The 23,870-nt window shown below is 33.9% G+C and overlaps 2 protein-coding genes across 2 annotated transcripts in view; both read left to right on the top strand.

Annotated features, from left to right (window-relative positions):
• LOC308678874 (olfactory receptor 2AP1-like) overlaps positions 1–2,555 on the top strand; it is a gene marked incomplete at its 3' end in the record, with an annotated part of 40,982 nt that extends 38,427 nt beyond the window's left edge. The window contains exon 2 of the mRNA XM_081346107.1: positions 1,927–2,555. Coding sequence (XP_081202233.1) covers positions 1,927–2,555 — 629 coding nt within the window. The remainder of the gene's footprint in view (positions 1–1,926) is intronic.
• Positions 2,556–15,096: 12,541 nt separating this feature from the next.
• LOC308678873 (olfactory receptor 6N1-like) lies at positions 15,097–15,942 on the top strand (the record flags this gene model as incomplete). Its single annotated transcript, XM_081346106.1, has 1 exon — positions 15,097–15,942. One exon carries the CDS (start codon positions 15,097–15,099, stop codon positions 15,940–15,942), a length of 846 nt encoding a protein of 281 aa, XP_081202232.1.
• Positions 15,943–23,870: the final 7,928 nt, after the last annotated feature.

Here is a 23,870-nt window from a genome sequence, read left to right as displayed (position 1 = left end):
AGGCTCTTTAGTATATGTATGTCTTGTTCACATGAAGAAGGTTTTTAAAAGTAAGTGGGTGATTGATGAAGGAGCTTCTGAGTGATGCTTTCACATGTTTTTCCCCCATACATTTATTCAAAAATAAAAGTACCTACATGATGATTGTTGTGAAGAAAATAGGAATAGGAGCATTATGGACCTGAACAAAATTTATGAATGGACAATGGAACGTCAAAGAGAATAAATAAATAAATAAATAAATAAATAAATAAATAAATAAATAATAGTGTTTGTTTGATTGTTTGCAACACTAATTAAATGGATCAAGTTATTTAGCCGGTCTGATCACATGCAGTTATTTTAACATCAATTACAGCATTCAGTTTCACAAGAAAAAGAATGGCTTTCTTTTAAAATTATTATTAGTAGTAGTATTGCACATGTCTGAAGAGTAGCCCTGTTGAGAAGAATCAATCCTTGAAGCACCCAAAAGAGGGGCAGTAGGCATGATCTTTCCCCTTCTCATTGGGATTACCTGTTGAGGGAGGAGACGACTCACTATACTGCAGTGTCCCCCATTCCCAAACAAGCCCCTGATCCAGAAGGGTATCATGGTTGATCAAGGCACACAAGGATAGGTGCACTGTCCTTCTCAGTTCTGCCAATGATTATTTAAGTATCAGCAGTGCTGATTCTGTACTGAAATACCATTGATTTTATGGTCCCTGATAGTTCTGATTTACATAGATATAGTGTCACTGGATGCTAGACAATGAATGTAGAATGTTTCCTATCAAATTTGCTTTAGTTTTTCCCCCTAATATTTTTTTTTATTGTGTGAATGTTTGTATATTTTTGCCCAAAGTAAAAATTGGGAAAGTAGAAAGTTGATGCTTCTTGGATCACAATGTTAATAGCAGATAGATTTTTTTTAAAAAAAAAAAGAAATATATCTTTGTATATAAAAAGTTATGAAAACAAGATTTATGGCCTAATACTAAATGGGGAGACACAAAGATTTCTTCACATACTTTATTATGAAAGCTAGAGGAAAGTTTTCAGGAAGAACAGCAGTATTAATACAATGAACTGAAGCAATAGGCACCAGATTAACATTTCTCCTTGGGATAATTAATGTTCTCTTGAGAGAGACAGAGGCAGAACAAGTTATGATTCTGTAAGCTCCCTGACACCAGAAAGACAAATGTTCAAAAAGTGAGGACGTAAATAATGAAATACTGCAACAGTCATTCAGACTCACAAAGATGCACTTATTGTTATATCACAGAGGTAAGCCTCTTTGTATTTCATAAGATTTTTTCTGACAATGTTCAATGAAAAGAATGTAATAATATTTTTTTTAAAAAAATGGCTTTCTTGACAAAAAGGTTAATCAAAGTAGAAGAGTGTTTGCATTGCAAAAAACAATACTACTTTAATATAAAATCATTCTTGCAGAGGTGATAATGAGGGGAAAAAAGAATTACCAGTACTCTTTTCTGATGGAATGTATTAGTTATTGTTTTATAACATCCTATTTCTCTTTTTTCCCCAGGATTCAATAGAAGATCTGTTTTGGGTTTTTTTTCCAAATTATATGCAATTTTTGAATTATGCAATAAATGACCTGAAGAAGTTAGATGAATATCACAGAATTTATAATTTTGGGGTTTGGAAAATTTGGTCAATGGCAGTCTACTCTTTTCTTTACTTTTCTAGTGTTTTATATTATAGCAATGGCTGGAAATATCCTCGTTGTAATTTTAATTGCAGTTGATCAACATCTTCATACACCCATGTACTTCTTCCTAGGAAATTTGTCATGCTTGGAAACTTGCTATATCTCAAATATTGTACCCAAGACAATGATCGGCTTATTGACTGATGAAAATACCATTTCATTCAATGGTTGTTTTTTTCAATTTTTTTGCTTTGGCTTGCTAGTGGCTACTGAATGTTATCTCCTGTCTGTAATGTCATATGATCGATATTTAGCAATATGCAAACCATTGCATTATGCAACAAGTATGAATGCTCGAATTTGTATCCAGCTAGCAGCTTCTTCATGGATAAATGGCCTTATAGCTGCTTTGATCCTTTTAAGTTTAATGCTACAACTTACATTCTGTGGTCAAAATGCAATTGATCATTACTTTTGTGACACTCTTCCACTAATAAAACTTTCCTGTACTGACACCAGCCTGGTAGAACTTACAAGTTTTATCTTTACCTTTGTATTTACTCTACCTCCTTTTGTCCTCACTGTGACTTCCTATATATACATCATAATTACCATCTTGAAAATTCCTTCCACTATTGGGAGGAAAAAAGCCTTTTCCACTTGCTCATCTCATCTGATAGTGGTTTCTATGTTTTATGGAGCCATCATGATTGTATATTTGTTACCAAAATCTGAAGCACTTAGTGAGGTTAGCAAATTTTTTTCTCTGTTATATACAGTCCTGCCCCCTGTTGCAAATCCTCTCATTTACAGCCTGAGAAATAAGGAGATGAAGGATGCCATGAAGAAAACATCAAAAAAGTTTATATCTTTAAAGTTCTACAGAGGATAATTATGATGGTTCAAAATGAGAACATTAATAAGAATCTTACTTTAAATCTTTGAACTTTCTACCTTCTTCGCATGAGAGTTCATTAACATGCTCCAACACTGGAAGTTTTTAAGAAGTGACTGGACAGCCATTTGTCTGAAATGGTATAGGGTTTCCTGCCTTAGCAGGGGGTTGGACTAGATGACCTCCAAGGTCCCTTCCAACTTATTATTATTATTATTGTATTTTAATATATTTTAATATATTTACTGCCCTGTACATCGCCCTGAGTCCTTCGGGAGAAGGGCGGTATATAAATCAAATTATTATTATTATTATTATTATTATTATTATTATTATTATTATTATTATTATTATTATTATTATTATTATTATTATTATTATTATTATTATTATTATTATTATTATTATTATTATAACATCTTTGATCAAATATGTCCAAGCTGCTAGTTCATATCTCAATTAAGTTCCTTCTGGATTATTTCAGTAATTTGTTGACAGATCATCCCGACTGTTTTTCACATCTTAAGTCAAATATTGAAAAGTTTGGTATATATAGCTTTGATCTCTCCCTATACACTTTGTTTCTTATTTTCAACAATCATTATATTAGTTTGGTCTTTGTGGGAGATATCAGTTTTACTTGATTGTACTTTTTCTTGATTGTACATTTTCTTTACATTTATTTTGTAGTGGTTTTAATCAACCATAAAATCAGTTGCCAAATGTTTATATTATTGTTGTACCGATACTATGAAATTGTTATGATTTTTGCATTTTATGATTATTATATAGTATTTAGAATTATCTTACGATACTTCTTATATTGTTTTACAAACATACACAATATCAATAATAAACCAATCATACACACAAAATAAAATTAAGCTAAATATTGCTGGGTGAACTCTTGTGTTTTTTCCCCTCTCTCTTCACATACATGGATAAAATAAGCTATATTTCATGCTGGATGAAGCCATCATTATCCTCATCATCAAGAAAGTGAACTGAGCAGATCTGAATAATTGATAGATCTATTAGTCTTTATGCATAATTAGCAAGGTGTATGCATGTCCACTAGATTGAAAATTGCAGGATTGGACAAAGAAGGAATCTATTCTATGAGATAATGAACAAGCAGGTTTTCAAACTACTTTTCCTACCTTTGTTTATGTGTTGGTTTTATACCATTAAGTTGAAATATATACTCATAAAGCAAAATATCCCATTCAGAGATATCTGGTTTCATTTCCAGATATCTAATGGTGGAAATTAGGAAAACACTAGCATAGACATTCATTTTTTCTTCATTTAGTGTTTGTATGAAAAGTTATATCAGAAGTAACCTTACAGGTGCTAACCTATCAGAAAGGAAACAGACAAAGTTGTACTTTGGGCTTCATGTTATTTATCTTTTACCTAAATTCCCTAACGTCATCTCACTGATTTAATTTGTACCCACTTCAGATCTCTTATATGCTGAGGACATTACTATTATCTGAAATTATTTGGTGATTAATTACCATAAAACTATAGTAGTGGTCTGTGCTTAAAAAAGACTTTAAAAATGTAGCCATTTACAGGGAATAAAATTGAACATGTTAAGTGTTTTAAGTATTTGTGGGTAGTTCCGCATGCTATTGGATTTTGGAAGCTTTATAATTATATAAATCTAAGCCACAGGTCTCAAACTTGGTCCTTTTATGACTTGTGGATTTCAACTCCCAGAATTCCTCAGCCAGGCACACTGGCTGAGGAATTCTGGGAGTTGAAGTCCAAAAGTCATAAAAGAGCTAGGTTTGAAGACCCCTGACCTAAGCGCTAAGGCAAGGAATGTATTACTGAAGTGTTGGAGTTATTTGAACAAATATTAATGCATAACTAGGCTGATTTTCTTAATTGTAAATCTGTGAACATAGGTTTTCCAGGTGCCTAAATGTTTATCAAATGCTGCACTAAGTTGTACGTAAGATCAATGAAAACAGATGCAAAAACATGTTTATTCATATTTACTTATTGGATCTAAGGCCACCTTTCTAACAACAGAATTCAGTCTTCAGGTTTTAAGAGATCATTTTACTGCTGGTATCTATAAGTACTTAAAAATGAGCCTCTGTCATCCTACCTCTTTACCAGTTGACTTTAGAACAAAGTTTTCAAATAGGCAAAATTGATTATTTGATATTGAATAACAGAATGAATGTAGTTAAATTTCATATCATATCAATAGGTATTTAAAATATTTAGGATGGCAACCAAGTAGATTTCATCAGTCTTATATCCTCTGCTCCATAGAAAACCTTTTTTTAGAGCCAGACATTTTATCTACAAGTGTAATTAAATGTATGAATGGCCTTGTATATGTAAGTATTTTCCGGTCAGACCTGTTTGATCGATGCACCTTAGGTTTTTTTTGAACTTGCTATATTGCAGTTTAATTATTATGATTTCTTTTGCCTTGCAAAATAGTGTATGTGTAAACTATATGTAAGGTACACACACACACACATACACACACACAAACACACACACCGTATGTGCATATAAAGAAAAAGCAAGAAAGAATATTTCAGTGCAGTAATGTGACAAATCCCCCTCACTTATGGCCTATTAAAAGGCCATATTTTTGAAGCTTATCTAAAAAGCAGCAGGATTGGGTCAAATGGACTTCAGGGAAATGGTATTCCAGAGGACAAGAACAGTACAGAGGCTGCAGGCTTCCAAGATATCATTTATTACCAATGGATGCAAAAGTTTAGTTGAAATTTGATTCTATCATACCTTGATATCCAATGCTGTCTTATAGTATGAATTAAAATAATCTAGATCTCAGTCTCAGACAACTCATTTATTTTACTATCATTTATCTATCTATCTATCTATCTATCTATCTATCTATCTATCTATCTATCTATCTATCTATCTATCTATCTATCTATCATCTTTCATGTGCCTTTCCCTGCTTCAGTTCTCCATTGATTAACTGAGGTAAGAAGAATTGTCAGTGTGAAGTGGCCAATGGCAGAACTCTAATTGGACATCAGACAGCAGTGTTGGGCATACACAAGTCTGAATGAGATGGCAATATATAAATTTGAGAAACAAATAAATAAATAATATCTTTTACATCCAATATGGCAGGTTCTTTTTATTTGTTAATCTTCTCTTTAAGGCCAAAAACACTAGAGACTCATATTTGTTTTGTTTTCCCATGACCATGCAGACGTAATTGTTATGCAAGCTGTTAGGGGAATAGTAGAATATATGGAAAACTTTCACAAAGTGAAATTTATAACACTGGTCTCTTAAAGTAGTCCACTATGAAAAAGAAAATATTTTCAAAGGCTCAAAAGTAAGTCACCTCCCATTTGTAAGTCTATTGTGAATGTAACTAAATGTATAAATGTAACTAATTAATCAAAGTTGTTCCATATATATATATATATATATATATATATATATATATATATATATATATATATATATATATATATATATATATATATATATATGTTTTCATAGATTTTCACGGGTATAGGTATGTAGGTCTTGGCGTATTTGGGTCTTTTCCCGAATATGCCAAGACCTACATATATATATATATACACACACACAGAGTAAGTTTTTTCCAGACAGACCAGTCTAGTACACCTTGGTTTTAATTGCTATATTGCAGTTCTACTATTATAATCACTTTTGCCTTGCAACTCCAGCCTAGGAGCGTTAAGCAGGCTCAAGTCGCAACTGCAATCCACTACAAATTCAATTTTTCTTTTTGATGACAAAGAGTTAAAGATTTTAAATGGGAGACTAGAATATTCTAGTCTCCCATTTAAAATCTTTAACTCTTTGTCAGAATATATATTTGTGTTTGTGAATAGACAAGTGCAGGGATATGGATAGGCACACATACACACACACACACAAACACCACTTAGAAAATCTTCACATATATGTCTGTGTGCAATATGATTGTTTATATATGCACATTTCTCACACACAAACACATACATACACACACACATGCACACACATACAGAGAGAGAGAGAGAAATTAGCTGTTATGCCTTCAAAAATATATTATATAATTTCATTGGAAAGGAAGTTATTATTTTCCTTTGAAGATTTTTTTTAAAAATACAGGTGATATTTAAGAAGAAGAATGGTTTAAAATACAGGTTGTTATTTTAGTGAAATCAATAAACAGGAAAGATGACTATTTCTTATTTCATTTTAATTTGTAATTTTTATATACTATTGTTCCAATTTTTGCTTACTTATTTTTAATTAAGGTTTGCATAGATTTGAGAATAAGAACATATTGAGCCATTTTTAAAAATTAAATACCTCAGACAATGCTTAGTTCAAAAATGTGTTCAGTCTTGAGATCAAATAATCATATCTCTAAATATAAAAATATGTAAAATAAAAGTAAAATGATCTGCTTATAAGCATCTTGTTTTGACTAGGGCATTGATTTAACTAAATTTCATCTTCCTGTATGTAGATTTACATCTTTTCCCTTTAATAATATTGCACATTATTTCTTTCAGAAATTGTTTCAATATTTATCATGGTCAGAAACCATACAAAGATAAAAGAATTTATCCTGTTGGGGTTTCAAGAATTCTCTGAAATGCAGGTGCTTTTTTTCTGACTTTTTTAAAATAACAGTGTTACCTCACTGTGTTTTAAAATAAAGTCAAAGGAAATAAATGAAAGATATATAAAGATGAGATGACAGAGACAAAGGAGATAGGATAAAGGTAGAGATATGGATATAGAGCTAGCTTCTGTCTCCCTCAAACAAATGATATAAACACAAAGAAATATGGTATTAAATGATCTAATTGGGATAATAGCTAATTATTTCACCCTATTTTGCAATAATTATGAACTCTTGTTTCAATTTTATATGTTTACTTGTTTGCATGTATTTTTTCAATATTGATTGAGATGTATCTGAAAATAACAAAAAAGATACAGTATGTGTGCAAACTGATTTGCATAAATTGCTGATGCATATAACTGTTCACTAGTGCATTTTATCTAATCAGTGATACTATGGGTGCTAAAAAAATCTATAATTTGAACTCGGTGTCTTGGGTACTGACCTTAATTATTACATTGTTTCTTTAAACAGAAAATATTTAAGATCAAAATAAAATTATCTGCTTATAAGCAGTTTGTAAGCCGCCCTGAGTCTTCGGAGAAGGGCGGGATATAAATAGAATGAAAATAAATAAATAAATAAATAAATAAATAAATAAATTTTGCTTTGTATAGGGCATCAATGTAGCTAAATTTCATCTTCCTATATATAGATTTACCTATTTCCCGTTTAACTATGTTTCTCATTCTTTCAGGACTTGTTCCCATATCTATCATGGTCAGAAACCATACAAAGATTAAAGAATTTATCTTGCTGGGGTTTCAAGAATTCTCTGAACTGCAGGTTCTTTTTTTCCTGATCTTTTTAATGATTTACATTGTGACCATAATGGGAAACATTCTTGTTCTTCTGCTGATTGTCCTGGATCCACATCTTAAAACCCCCATGTATTTTTTTCTGGGGAACCTCTCTTTTCTGGAGGCTTGCTACAGTTCAAATATATTTCCAAGGATGATTTCAGCTCTCTTGACTGGGAACAGGAGTATTTCCTTCAATAGCTGTTTTACACAACTCTATTTCTTTGGTTCATTGGTATCTTCAGAATGCTGTTTACTCTGTGTGATGTCTTATGATAGATATTTAGCAATCTGTAAACCATTGCATTATGCAACCATCATGAAAAGCTGGACATGTATACAACTAGTAGCTGTGTCTTGGATCAATGGATTTGTGGCTTTGACGGTACTCCTCATTTTGATGTTGCAGTTAAATTTCTGTAAATCCAATGAGATTGATCATTACTTCTGTGAATATTTTCCTATTCTGAGACTCTCCTGCAGTGATATTAGCATAGTGCAAATTTTGAGCTTCCTGGTGGCTTCTGTATTCACATTTCCTCCTTTTCTTCTGACACTTGCATCTTATGTTTATATTATTATTGCCATCTTAAGCATTCCCTCTACTACTGGTAGGCAAAAGGCTTTTTCTACCTGTTCCTCTCACTTGATTGTAGTTTCTGTTTTCTATGGATCTTTAATTATTGTATATATGACACCAAAGGCTGCAATTAGGAGGGAGATGCAAAAAATCTCTTCTTTGTTATACACAATTTTGCCTCCTCTGCTTAACCCCTTTATATACAGTCTGAGAAATAAGGAAATCAAAGATGCCCTAAGAAATAATATCTGCAGGAATTTTAATTTACTTTCATAGGAAATCAGAGGAAAGTTGCTTATGTAAAAAAGGGAGGAAAACTGTAGGAGGACATAGTGGAGGATGAAAAAAAGGTTAAATATGTGATTCATTTTTTAAATGTATACAAAAGAGCTTTTAAAATAAAGTCTGGAAGTGTTACATTATTCAAATATATTATTTTGCAGTACTGTGTAAATTATTAAAATACATTTTGCATTAAAATGAATTATAGGACTAATTTCACTGATGTCTGAGAAAGTACTTCTAATGAGATTATGATTTAATGTCCAGAATCATACCAGGTGTTACAATAAATATCAGACAAGAAAATTTCATTTAATTGTTCAGAACATGGGAAGACTATTGCTCAGCAGAAATAGAAGTATTTTTATGAATCCAAATACTGTTCTAAACAAATAAGGTTAGAAAAGGTGCCTAAATGTCATTTTAATTTTGTTTAAAAAAATCTTCTTTTCATTTTGTAGGTAATTGTGTTATTTAGAATGGTAGGCCAACTATTGGAAGATAATGTATAGGAAATGAAAATGAATATTCTTTTTATCATAGTAGTAGAGAGTATGGTAGTATAGAGATTGGAAAGATATGTTTTGTTCTTCACATTTTCTAATATATGGAAGTTCTCTTTTTTTGAAAAAAAATTATTAGTTTTTATAGGGTTAAAAAGGAAGGTAGGGAAATAGGGGTTTGGGATAGGGTAGAGGAAGGGTTGGGGGTGAGGGTTGGGTTTTCCCCCAATAACATTCAAAATTTGGCAAACAGCGTGTTTTCTGGGTAAATGTACATAAATCAAGATAATAAAGCTAACAATAACACTGATAGGTATAATAAATTATCAAAAACAATACTAAATTTTCATTGTATATCATTCTTACTCAAATAAATTCAAAATTGCATATCACATTCCTTTAACTCGCTCATCTAGCCATTGATAAAATTTATTCCAAGTTCTATAATAAACTAAATGTTCTTTCTCTTTAATCTCTAAAGTTAGTCTATCCATTTCTCAACCATTATTATATTTATGTATATAATGCAATATTTTTATTTTATTATTATTACTTAATATTATCAATATTGAAACAAGAATTTTATCATTGCTTCTCTACATCATGGTGGTACAGTGCTTAGAGTGCAGTATTTCAGGCTAACTCACTGCCAAGAGTTTGATTGTGACTGGCTCCAGATTGACTCAGCCTTTCATCCTTTTAAGATTGGTAAAATGGGGACACAGATTATTATTAAGGCAGTATGCTGATTCTGTGAACTGCTTAGAGAATACTCTAAAGCACTAGGAAGCAGTATATAAGTCTGAGTGCTATTGCTATTGCTATACCACTGTGCAATGTGTCACCCTATTGTAAAAAAGATATTATTAAAAAAAGATGTTAAGACTCTGGAAAAAGTGCAGAAAAGAACAACAAAAGTAATTAGAGAGCTGGAGGCTAAAACATATGAAGAACAGTTGCAGGAATTGAGTATGTCTAGTTTAGTAAAAATAAGGACATGATACAGTAGCAGTGTTCTAATATTAGAAGGGCTGCAATGAATAAGAGAGAGTCAACCTATTTTCTAAAGCACCAGAAAGTAAAAGAAGCAGCAATGGATGGAAATTAATCAAGGAGAGAAGCAATCTAGAACTAAAGAGAAATTTCCTAAGAGACAGAACAATTAACTGTTGGCTTGTCTTTAGAAGTTGTGGTTGTTCCATCACTGGAGGCTTTTAAGAAATGACTAGACAGCCACTTGTCTGAAATGCTATACGGTCTCCTACTTGAGTTGAAGGTTAGACTAGAAGACCTTCTAACTCTGATATTCTGTTATTCTGAAGTGATTCTTAGAAAGAGAAAGAAAAACATAGAAAAAGACAAAAGAACTAGTTTAGTAGTTGAAAGCATTAGACTAGAAATTAGGAGTCTGACAATTCTAATTCTCAGACATAGAATCTGGATTAAAGATTCTAAACCAATCATTCTAACGCAGCCCTAGACGTCCAGTACGCTCACACAGAGAAGGCCTCTTCAGGGTACCGTCAGCTAGGCAATGTCAGCTGGCGACCCCCAGGGGGAGGGCCTTCTCTGTGGGAGCGCCAGCCCTATGGAATCAGCTCCCCCCTGAGCTTCGGATGGCCCAAAATCTCCAATCCTTTCACCACGGCCTCAAAACACTCCTTTTTCCACCAGGCTGACCTGGACTGACAGGCATTTTAATTAATTATATTTAGAATTTTTAATTTATTTTTTAGTTTTTAGTTTTAATTTATTGCACAGATGTTTTTAATTTTATTTTTATCTTGATTTCTGTACTTATTATATGTTTTGTTGTTAGCCGCCCTGAGTCCTTCGGGAGATAGGGCGGGATATAAATCACATCAATAAATAAATAAAATAAATAAAGGTCCCCCCGCACATGCGTGATAGTTGTTTCCTACTCTAGGGGCCGGTGCTCATCTCTGTTTCAAAGCCGAAGAGCCAGCACTTTAAATATATATATATATATATATATATATATATATATATATATATATATATATATATATATATATATATATATATATATATATATATATATATATATATATATATATATATATATATATATATATATATATATATATATATATATATATATATATATATATATATATATATATATATATATATATATATATATATATATATATATATATATATATATATAAACTCTATCTACTGACCAACTAACTAACTACTAACCTACTAACATGGTGAAGACTTTGGACTCCATGGCTTACAAGAAATAACTAAAGAATTTAGTCTGTATAGCCTATAGAAAAAATGACTGAGGGAAAATACAAAACCATTCTACAAATATCTGAGGGTCTGACACAAAGAAGAGGGGCATCTTCATACTGTAATGTCTCAGGAGGCAGGAACAGAGTCACTGAGTTAAAACTCTGAAAAAAATCTTCTGGTAGAGATGAAGCTGGCACCATTCTTGAATACATTCAAGAAGATATTAAAGATGGCACTATTTTGGAAAGCTTTCATACCTTTTTGAGGCCACCTTTTCATTTTTTTTTCTTTTATTATTTCATTTAACAAAGGTTTTATATGTGTATCTACCATATCTTGGAAATTTTGAATCTGTTTTCTATTATGTAAATCACTAAATGTTGGATTAATTGTAATGGAGTCCCAAATAAATAAATGAGTATTTTAAAAAAAAATCTACAAGGATGAGTAGAGATTATCAATATAGGACAGAGATCAGCAGGAACATTTTGGTTGGATAAGATGTCTTTCAATAAAGTAAAGGTAAAGGTTCCCCTGCACATGCGTGCTAGTCGTTTCCAACTCTAGGGGCTGGTGCTCATCTCTGTTTCTTTTTTTTTATTTAAAAAGTTTTACAATACATTTTAACTTTAATCCCCCCTCCCCCTCCCCCACCCCCACCCAACCCTCCCTATCCCTTCCCCCCATTCCCTCCTCCCCCCCGACTTCCCAGAGCTAAATACAGGGTATAAAATCAAAAAACAAACATAAGCACCCCTATGTTATCAGCAATAAACTATTAGTTCTATCTCCCTCTAGCTCATGTAAAATGAATACAAACAATATTAATATTACAAATAAAGTAAAAAAAGAAAAAGAGAAAAACAAAAAAGAGCTTTACTCAGAATAGATTTTGTTAATCCCAGTCCTTATTCATATTAATTTCAAAGAAAAAAAAATAAACAAATTCTCAGTTACGCGCCAAAAGCACCTATCTATTAACCTTAATAATCTCCAACCAAACTAAACCATAATCAAAAATAATTCTTGCATATATCACACCAAATGTGTTCAACACACACTTTTAGTCCATAACCCTAATATACTTTTCTAACAAGCAAATAACATCCATCTTAAATTGTGTTAAATATTTTAAAAAAAACTTTCTTTCTCCTCTATGATAAATTTAATCCATTAAGATACTAATTTAAAAATTTAATCAGCAATCTTAATGCCCCAAAACTTTTGGAGCACGTCTGTTTCAAAGCCGAAGAGCCAGCACTTTTCCGAGGATGTCTCCGTGGTCATGTGGCCAGCATGACTAGACGCCAAAGGCACACGGAATGCTGTTACCTTCCCACCATAGTGGTCCCTATTTTTCTACTTGCATTTTTACGTGTTTTCAAACTGCTAGGTTGGCAGAAGCTGGGATGAGTAACAGGCGCTCACTCTGTTATGCGGCACTCGGGATTTGACCCACCAAACTGCCGACCGTCTGATTGAGAAGCTCAGCGTCCTAACCCACTGAGCCACCGCATCCCTCTGTCATTCAGTAGAACAGACTATTACATAAAGTGGTGAATTTTATATATATATAAAATTTTGTGGCTGACAAAGAGTTAAAGGGAGACTAGTATAGCTATTTCAAGCTCCTTAGCTCTCATCAGCTAGTCATACCCTTCTGGGATTCGAACCTGGGCAACTTGCATGTTAGGCAGCTGTATTAACCTTTAGGCCACAGGCTCCCCCTCACTCCTGTCAGTAGAGACCAGGGAGGATATATATCTATGTGTTGGGTGGAGCACCCAGTCTACCAAATATAAAGCAGTCTGTTCTGTGTTTCACTCCAGTCTAGGAGCATCTTGCTCCACCCAACACATAGATATATATCCTCCCTGGCCTCTACTGACAGGAGTGAGGGGGAGCCTGTGGCCTAAAGGTTAATAAAGCTGCCTAAAATGCAAGCTGCCCAGGTTCGAATCCCAGAAGGGTAAAACTAGCTGATGAGAGCTAAGGAGCTTGAAATAGCTATACTAGTCTCCCTTTAACTGTTTGTCAGTCATAAAAGTTTGAATTTACAGTATTCAGAGTAGTGACGTCTGCCTGCAAAAGATGCTCCTAGACTGGAGCGAAACGCAGAAGAGATTGCTTTATATTTGGTAGACTGGGTGCTCCACCCAACACATAGATACAATATATTGTACTTAGTATATATTAGTTTCAGTAAAATGCATACAGTAATCAAAATCCCTCTTTTTGAAAGAAAATGGTTTAATTAAAAAAAAGCAAAAAAAAATGGAGCCTTGCGGGTTCTGATTGGAATCACCTACTTGCCAATGTTATTTGCCTGCCTGCTTTCCATATAATTAGAGACAAAATGGAAAAAAATATAGTAGTTCTTTTAAAAGTTTTAAACTATGTTATAAGTATCCAATTATTTGAAAAGCCAATTAAGTAATGTATCTAGGAAAGCATTCTCCCATGATACTGAACAGAAGCAATGAGCATCTACTTAACACTTCCCCTCTGTGGTGTTTAATTTCTTAAGAAAGATATTACATTGTAAGTTATAATTTCCTGAGCTCATAATCACCAGTAAGATGAACATCCATAAAATGAGGATGTGAACAATGATACTGCCATCTTCATTCTAGATCTTGATGATGTCCTTGATCTGATATCACCCAGGTAATAAGTATCATTAAAAACTAATTTCATGTTGAAAGAAAATCAAATAGCATTGAAAATATTGTCATGCCTGAAATTTAGCTATTAGTGAATCAAAGCAAAGTAGTTTTTTGCATGTCAGAAATACCCCAATTTCTGCTCACCATTTCTGTCTGGGAAACTGCAACCTCCTTCAAAACTAAAGATGAAGAAACCTTGGCACTAGAAGCTACTCAGGGTTGTCTGGGATGTATTTTCGGCTTTTACTTCCTGTCCAGAACCTGCCAGGCTCCAGGCACTGGGATAAGATCTTGAGAGTATCACAAGTATCAAGATCAAGACAAATAGATGTACAGAACTTGTACAAACAGATTCTATCAATGTTTCATATTTTGAGTTGTTACTTATTCACTCAGAACTAGAGAAACTGCTTTCTGAATGCAATACTTTTAATATGATATAGAAGAGTAGATAGCATATTCATGGCATGGAAAACAAATCCATTTCTGAAAAATTAGCACAATTATCTTATAGATATCAGTCCCTATATGAAAAAAAGAACTGATCTTTATTTTATAATATACAAAATTTGCTTATTTTTCTCTCTCCCCACACCCAATCCCCATTCCAAAGATACATGAGAAGATCTGTTCTTTCACTGCTATATTCATATTTCAATGATAGAAGAATGAGCATAACAATGAATATCACAGAATTTATCATTTTAGGATTTGGAAACTTTGGACAATGGCAATCTTTCCTCTTCTTCATTTTCCTCACAGTTTACATTACAGCCATGGTTGGGAATATTCTCATTGTGACTTTAGTTGCAGTTGATCATCATCTTCATACACCCATGTACTTCTTCCTGGGAAATTTGTCATGCCTAGAGGCTTGCTACATCTCAAATATTGTACCCAAAATGATGGATGGCTTATTGACTGATAAAAACACCATTTCCTTCAGAAATTGCTTTGTACAATTTTTCTTCTTTAGCTATCTCATGGCGACTGAATGTTATCTTCTATCTGCAATGTCATATGATCGATATTTAGCAATATGCAAACCTTTGCATTATACAACATGTATGACTACTCAAATCTGTATTCAGCTAGCAGCTTCTTCATGGATAAGTAGCCTTATAGCTGGTGTCATCCTCTTGAGTGTAATGCTGCAGCTTATATTCTGTGGTCCAAATGAAATTGATCATTATTTTTGTGATACATATCCAATTATGAAGCTTTCTTGTAGTGATACTAGTTTCGTGGAACTGATAAGTTTTATCCTTGCTTTTGCTTTTACATTGCCACCTTTTCTCCTCACCTTGACTTCCTATATATACATTATATCTACTATCTTGAAAATACCTTCTGCTATTGGGAGGAAAAAGGCTTTCTCTACTTGCTCATCTCATCTGATAGTGGTTTCTCTGTTTTATGGAGCCATTATGATTGTGTATATGTTACCAAAGGGTAAAATACTTAGTGATGTCAACAAATTTTTTTCTTTGTTGTACACAGTTTTAACCCCTATTGTCAATCCTTTCATATACAGCCTGAGAAATAATGAAATAAAAGATGCTATAAAGAGGGTAGCAAGAAAGCTTATATCCCCAAAAATTCACAAAGGACAGCTATGGTGATTAATAAAATGGGACAATTGGGAAATGATGAAAAATCATGTTATTATACCATTGATATATGTATTTATTATACTCTGTACATGCAGAACATAGATAAACTTCTTACTATTTGTTTTGGTTCAGTTTATATCACATCTTTCTTCTAGTGCTTCAAGGGAATTTGTAAATTAAAATATTTTTTTAAAAACCCTCCAAAATGGAAAGAAAACCCCAACCAATTATTTCAGTCATATAATAAAATGAAGTGCTAAGCAATATTGAATTAAAATTGAAATAATTTTGCCTTACTGTTATAATACAGATTCTATAAATAAATATAACTATGCTTTGCTTTTACACAATAATAATAATAATAATAATAATAATAATAATAATAATAATAATAATAATAATAATAATAATAATAATAATAATTATATGGAAGGGACCTTGGAGGTCATCTAGTCCAACCCCTGCTCAGGCAGGAAACCCTATACCATTTCAGACAAATGGCTGGCCAGTCTCTTCTTAAAAACTTCCAGTGTTGGAGCATTCACCACTTCTGGAGGCAGGTTGTTCCACTGGTTAGTTGTTCTAACTGTCAGGAAGTTCTCCTTAGTTCTAGGTTGCTTCTCTCCTTGACTAGTTTCCATCCATTGCTTCTTGTCCTGCTTTCAGGTACTTTGGAGAATAGCATGACTCCCTCTTCTTTGTGGCAGCCCCTGAGATACTGGAACACTGCTATCATGTCACCCCTCACCCTTCTCTTCATTAAACTACACATACCCAATTCCAGCAACCGTTCACAATACGTTTTACCCTCCAGTCCCCCAATCATCTTTGTTGCTCTTCTCTGTATCTTTCTAGAGTCTCGACATCTTTTTCACATCGTGGTGACCAAAACTGGATGCAGTATTCCAGGTGTGGCCTTACCAAGGTATTGTAAAGTGGTATTAGTACTTCACATGATCTTGATTCTATCCCTCTGTTAATGCAGCCTAGCACTGTGTTGGCTTTTTTGGCAGCTGCAGCACACTGCTGGCTCATATTTAAGTGATTGCCCACTAGGACTCTGAGATCTCTCTCACAGTTACTACTATTGAGTAAGGTACCACCTATACTATACCTGTGTATTTGATTTTTCCTGCCTAAATGTAGAACCTTACTTTTTTCACCATTGAATTTCATTTTGTTAGATAGTGCCCAGTGTTTGAGTCTGTTCAGATCCTCCTGTATCTTAATCCTATCTTCTGGAGTATTAGCTATTCCTGCCAGCTTGGTGTCGTCTGCAAATTTGATGAGTTCCCCATCTATCCCCCCGTCCAAATCATTGATGAAGATGTTGAAGAGCACTGGGCCCAGAACAGAGCCCTGGGGCACCCCACTACACACTTCCTTCCATGTAGATGCAGTTCCATTGAAGACCACATGCTGAGTACAGCCTGTCATCCAGCTACGAATCCATCTGGTGGTGATGCTGTCTAACCCACATTTTTCTATCTTATCAAGTAGTAGGTTGTGATCTACTTTTTCAAATGCCTTACTGAAGTCCAAGTAAATTATATCTACAGTATTCCTCTGGTCCACTAGTTTTGTCACTTGGTCAAAGAATGCAATAAGATTTTTCTGGCATGATCTGTTTTTGACAAACCCATGTTGGCTCTTAGTGATAACTTTGTTTGCATCAAGGTGTTTGCTGATTTGTTGTTTGATTATCTTTTCCAGAATCTTCCCAGGTATTAAGGTCAGGCTGATAGGTCTGTAATTTCCTGGATCTATTTTTTTCCCTTTTTTGAAGATGGGAACTACATCAGCTCTCTTCCAGTCCTCTGGTAGTTCCCCAGTGCTCCAGGATCTTTGAAAAATATAGTTCAGTGGTTCTGAGATCACGTCTTCCAGCTCCTTGAGAACCTTGGGGTGTAATCCATCTGGTCCTGGTGATTTGAACTCTTCTAGGCTGGACAGGTGCTCACTTACCATTTTCTTCCCTATCTTAACTTGTGTTTCTATTCTGTTTTTTATGGCACTGGTTTTGGTAGGATGGACTGTTTTTTCCCTTTGTGTAAAAACAGATGCAAAAAATGAGTTAAATAGTTCTGCTTTCTCCCTGTTGCTTGTCACCTTCTTGCCACTTTCCCCCACTAATGGACCAATAATTTCCTTAACTTTTTTCTTGTTTCTTATATGTCAAAAGAAGCTCTTTTTTGTTATTTTTGACTTTGGTCGCAAGCCTTACTTTATTTTGTGCCTTAGCTTCCCTCACTTCATCTTTGCAGGCACGGGCTGTTTGCTGATATTCTGCCTTAGTTATGTGCCCCTCTTTCCACTTCTTATACTTGTCCTTTTTATCTTTCAGTTTATCAGAGAGTTCTTTATGCAGCAATGCTGGTTTCTTTTGAAAGCTGTTATTTTCCTTCTTTGTTGGTATTGTGCTAGACTGGGCCTTTATTATCTCACTTTTCAAAATTTCCCAAGCTTCTTGAGTTGTTTTCCCCTTTAGGATTCTCATCCCTGGAATTCTTCCCAAGGTCTCTCTAAGTTTATTGAAATTAGCTCTTTTAAAGTCCAAGACTCTAGTTTGACTGTATTCTATTGCTTGTACTTCCATTATGTTGAATTCCAATATTGCATGATCACTTCCCCCAAGGTTCCTGTGGCTTTGACACTTTCTATCATTTCATCTCTGTTAGTGAGAATTAAATCCAATATGGCTAATCCCCTAGTTCCCTTCTCTACTTTTTGGGAGAGAAAGTTGTCTGCTAGGTTTGTCAGGAATCTGTTAGATCTTCCACTTGCTGCAGAATTTGTCTCCCAGTTGATGTCAGGGTAATTAAAGTCCCCCATTACTATTGTGATGCGCTTCCTACATACCTTAGTTAAGTGACTAGCAAAAAGTTCATCTATTTCCTCTGCTTGGTTGGGTGGCCTATAGTATACACCTATGTCAAATCATGCATTTTGACCCAAATGCATTCAGGTTTACAGTTTTCTTCATTGTTGTGCTCTATTTCTCTAGAGATAAAGTTATTTCTTATATATAGAGCAACTCCACCTCCTCTTTTGTTTAGTCTGTTTCTTTTAAATAATTTAAATCCCTCTAGCTGTGTGTTCCATTTGTGGGTTTCATCCCACCATGTTTCCATAATGGCAACAATATCATATCCGCCCTTATTTACCTGAATTTCTAGTTCAACCTGCTTACTGTTCATACTCTGCACATTGGTGTATAGACATTTGAGTCCTTTATGACTGACCCTGTATTTACTTGCTACATAACTTGTGTGGTGCCTGAGTTCCCCTATTTTCTTAGATTGTCCGGGACAGTGATGTTCTATATCAATTAACTCACTGTCCCCGTTGTTTAGTTTAAATATTCCTCCAGAAAAGCTGTGAATTTATTGCCAAGTAACTCAGTCCCTTTCTTGGATGGATGCAGACCATCTCTTTTGTACATTTTTTCATTGGACCAGCTACAGACATCATCTTGAATTCAATACTTAATAACATAATAAATTAAAAATAAAATATCCATCCTCAAATAATATAGTTTTACGTGATGTTTTAACAGGATTTTGAAACTAGATACATGAGCTTTAAAGATTTTATTTAGTTTCTCTTTTGTGGGAAGTTCTCAGCAGCTCAATGTCAAATCAAATGAAATCAAGTTAGTTCAAATCAATTTTGAGGTTGTTAATGAGCACAGGTATTTCAATATAAAACCAGGAGAGAAAGAAAGAGAGGGGGGAGGGGGGAAGAGAGGAAGGGAGAGAGAGTTCACACAAACACAAAGGATATATATATATATATATAAATTTTGAGGTACAGATGTTTATCATATTCTTTCCTGGTGCTAAGTCTTCAAAGAAATTCTCTAGCCAGGACCTTGGCAGCTGCACAATTTTATGGTGGTTATTTCATCCAAAGTATAATGAGAAAAAATTCACAATTGCAGGAAAGCCTCACCCTGGCTTATCTACTGACCTATTAAATTTTGCAGGAGTAGCATGCTCTGGTCCTGTAGTATGTTTCTTCCATCTGGAGAGACCCAGGAAGACAACCTCTTCTATCGTGTCACATGGCCTCTGCAACATTATTATTTAGGAGATTAGACTTGACTTTGTACTGTATAAGGCCTCAAAGACCTGGTTATGTACTAAGCCTTGGGCTTGGTGTGTTATTCAGCCTGTATTCTGATTTTGTTAATCTACTTTTATATTGGATGCATGTCTATGTTATTTATTACTCTATTATGATGTTTGTTAGCCAGAGTCATATATTTAGGATGAGGAACGACATAAATTGAATATGCAAAATGACACTTTGAAGCCTCACCAAAAAAAACAGAAGCAGCCATATTCCACCCCAGCAATAGGTTGACAAATTACTAGCCTTCAGTGAAGTTCCAGAATCATATTTTACAATGTAATGATTCTCTAAAGTATCTGGCAGTAACATTGGACAGATCATTGACATTCTGGCAACACCTGGAAAAAACAGTTGCAAAACTGAAAAAACCATAACAATTTACTGACGGATTGTCTGTAACATCTCTGGAACTGATGCTAACACACTACAAACAAACAGCTTTGTTTATTTCACAGCTGAACATTGCTCCAGTATGTGGCTTAACAGTATCCACATCCAAATGGCCAATGTCCAACTCCACCAGACAATGCATATAATCTCTGGCACATTGCCTCCCACTCTGTGCATTGGTTCTTAGCATTATCATATTGTCCCACATTAGAAGACAATAAATTCTGTTTCAGCTATGGTTGAGCATGCTGAACAACAAAGTCCTCCCTATTCACTAGGACAATGCACAGCCCATCACAAGATAAAATCCTGTAGGCCAGCTTGGAAAACAGCTATTAATTTAACATCTACCAATTTAACCTTGAGAATGCCTTGAGACAAGAATGGTCCAAGTTAACTTCTTGTGGCCTGACCATTAGTGATTCCTCTAAACACTTGCTTTGTCTGGATAAAATTGAGCAGTATTAAGTATGATACTGGAAGAAACACCTTTTCCTGTATCAGTAAGGGTGGAATGATTCCCCTTCTTGTTATTTTGGTGCTGATATGCAAACTGTTTAACACATTGTGTAAGATTCTCCATGACATGTGCTCTGGTTCCCTAGAAGACCTGCATGAAGCAAAGGTGATCACCTGTAGCTAAATTGGACATCCATATATGAGGCATTGCCATAGCCCCATAGACGTTATACATATAGTTATGTGTATATATGTAGAGAAACTGTGTATATATGTTTATTCTCTTCTGTCATGTTCTAATAATAATAATAATAATAATAATAATAATAATAATAATAATAATAATAATAATAACAATAATAACAACAACAACAATAATGTGAGTGCAATGTGAGTGCAGCAAAATTGCACAAACTGATTACAAAGCTAGACATGACTGAGTTGCTAAACTAATCCACTGGGCATTGTGTAAAAAATATGACTTGCCTATGTCCAAAAAGTCATGGGAACATAGGGTGGAAAAAGTTGTCGAGAATGAGAGGGTGAAGCTCTTGTGGGACCTCCGAATACAGACAGATCACCATTTGGAACACTACATGCCAGATATTGCAGTCATAGAAAACCGAAGTGTACAGTTGATTGATATCGCTGTACCAGGAGTTGAAGAAAAAGAACTGTAAAAAATTATGAAATACCGTGACCTGGCCATTGAAACTGTGCGATTATGGATGAAACATGTAACAGTGATACCCATTGTCATTGGGGCACTGGGAACTATGTCCAAAAACTTTGCAAAAAACATCAAGAAATTCCAGCTTCCTGCAATAACTCCAGCAAAGCTACAAAAAACTGTGCTACTCGGAACATCTTACATTTTAAGGAGATACCTGGTTAATACCTAGGATGCTGGCAGCAACCCATGTAAACCATTAGTGCCAGTCAATTTGAGTGTTCAGTTGACTGAGTTTCATGTTTTATGAATAAAAGTTTTATAATAATAATAATTTATAAAATATATTTTAAAAATAAGTTAGATATTTATTTGCTTTTATTTTACACACTCTTTATTAAATCCTATATTGCACTAGTGCAGGGGTCGGCAACCGGAAAAAGGAAAAGAGCCACTCAGAACCGGTTCCATCACACAAACAAAAAAGTGGGAGCCGCAAAAAGTGCGCGCGCGTGCATCCACTCACGCGCATGCGCAAAAAACATTTTGCGCATGCGCAAAATGGGAGGCACCTGCGCGGCGACGGGTCTCCCCTTTGGAGAGGTGCGCGCTGTCCTGTTCGGAGACCTGCCGCATTCGTCAAACATGGATGAATGCAGCAGCTGTGCAAACGGAACGACGGCGGTTTGGAGAGTGCGCGTGCACTCAATTTGGAAGGACTGTTACATACAATTAAGTCTGTGGTGTCTATAAATATTAAGCAATATTCAGAAAACTTTTCTGTTTCCAGAGTTTTTTCTGTAATTTCTATTGAAAGATATAAGAAACTTAAAAATATTTAATTGGCCTTAAAATGTTTAGATATCCATTAAAAATGTCAAAATAGCTTATAATTTTATTTTAATTGTTGATTTCACTACAAATAGTAATTTGGAGCTCCAGTTTTATACTGGAGAATAGACATGTTGCTCCCTTGTGGTGATTTTCAAGATCAATGAAGCATTAATTTTACTAATATTTCTCAGCTCAGGCCCCTTAACAATTAACATTCCTCTTTTTCTTATATCAGTTATACAGAACAATTAGACCAAATTAGCTTGGTCCATTTCATTTTTTTAGGCTGTACAGTATCTTTAGTGTACTTTCTTTTTTCCTGATACTGGTCATGTGATGATATTTCAATGTTTCAACATATACAAACAATTTTACAATGTATTAATAAATAGTAAGTTAGCATTAGACTATTTAATAGTTTTTGTATCAAACATTATTTATATCATGATCTTTAAAACCTTCATTTTTGCAAATAATGAAATTAGTTATAAATTTGAACTTACTATATAGAAATAGGATTGCTTGTTCTTTTTTGGATGGAAGAACCTTTTCTGGCCAAAATCTTTTTAAATCAAATCTACTTTACTTATCATATAAACTGTATTATGTTAACCAGAAAACAATGAACATATATAGCCACTTCAAACACTATTAATAATGAATAGCTTAATTAAGCACCAGTGTTTCATTGTTCTTATACCTATTGAACATATCCAGAAATAACATTTAACTCAGATCACTGGACGGTAAGAAATTAAACTTCATACAATTGATTCAGCCAAAAGTTATTTCAATTTGTTTGGAATTAGGAAATCAACAGATGCTGATGCATACATGGAAATGGTGATGTGAAAAGAGAAGGAAGAGTACATGCTGACTGCAAATGAATTGGTATTATGATTCCAACAAAAATGGAGATGGTTAACTTATAGAGAAGTTTTTTTATGTGGAAAAATCTACTGAAGGTTCTCAAACTGCTGCCCATAATCAGTTTACTACAACTTCTAATCTATTGCACATTGCCACACTATAATTTTTGACCTGTTAGCCTAAATTGAAAATATTATCTGATTTCACAAGGTGTAAGAAATCATCAAGCCCTATGGTTCTGCTAAATTTTGTATCTTATAAATCTTTCAACATATTGAAATCTGCAATCTGTTTGTCACATAACTTTAGCTGTGCCTCAGGAACTTACACATGTAGTTCAGATACAAATTTGGTACCAAGCTTCTTCATTATCACTAAGCCTTTGAGTTTGATCAAATTATAATTAGTCTCTTGTGTTTCCATTAAGCCACTAGAGAAATTTGCATCACTTTCCCTCCCAGAGAGAAAAAAAAATATTTAATCTTTATAATTACCTATGTTGAACTTTTTAATTATCCACATTGCTGCCTATTAACAACTGTACTAACTATTTATAAAGCATCTCATTAGCCTAATTGCC

Source organism: Vipera berus, assembly GCF_964194415.1.
Source record: "Vipera berus genome assembly, chromosome: Z".
NCBI classification, from domain to species: Eukaryota; Metazoa; Chordata; class Lepidosauria; order Squamata; family Viperidae; genus Vipera; species Vipera berus.
The sequence above is the reverse complement of the archived record's forward strand: the minus strand, read 5'-3'. Positions and strand labels throughout refer to the sequence as shown.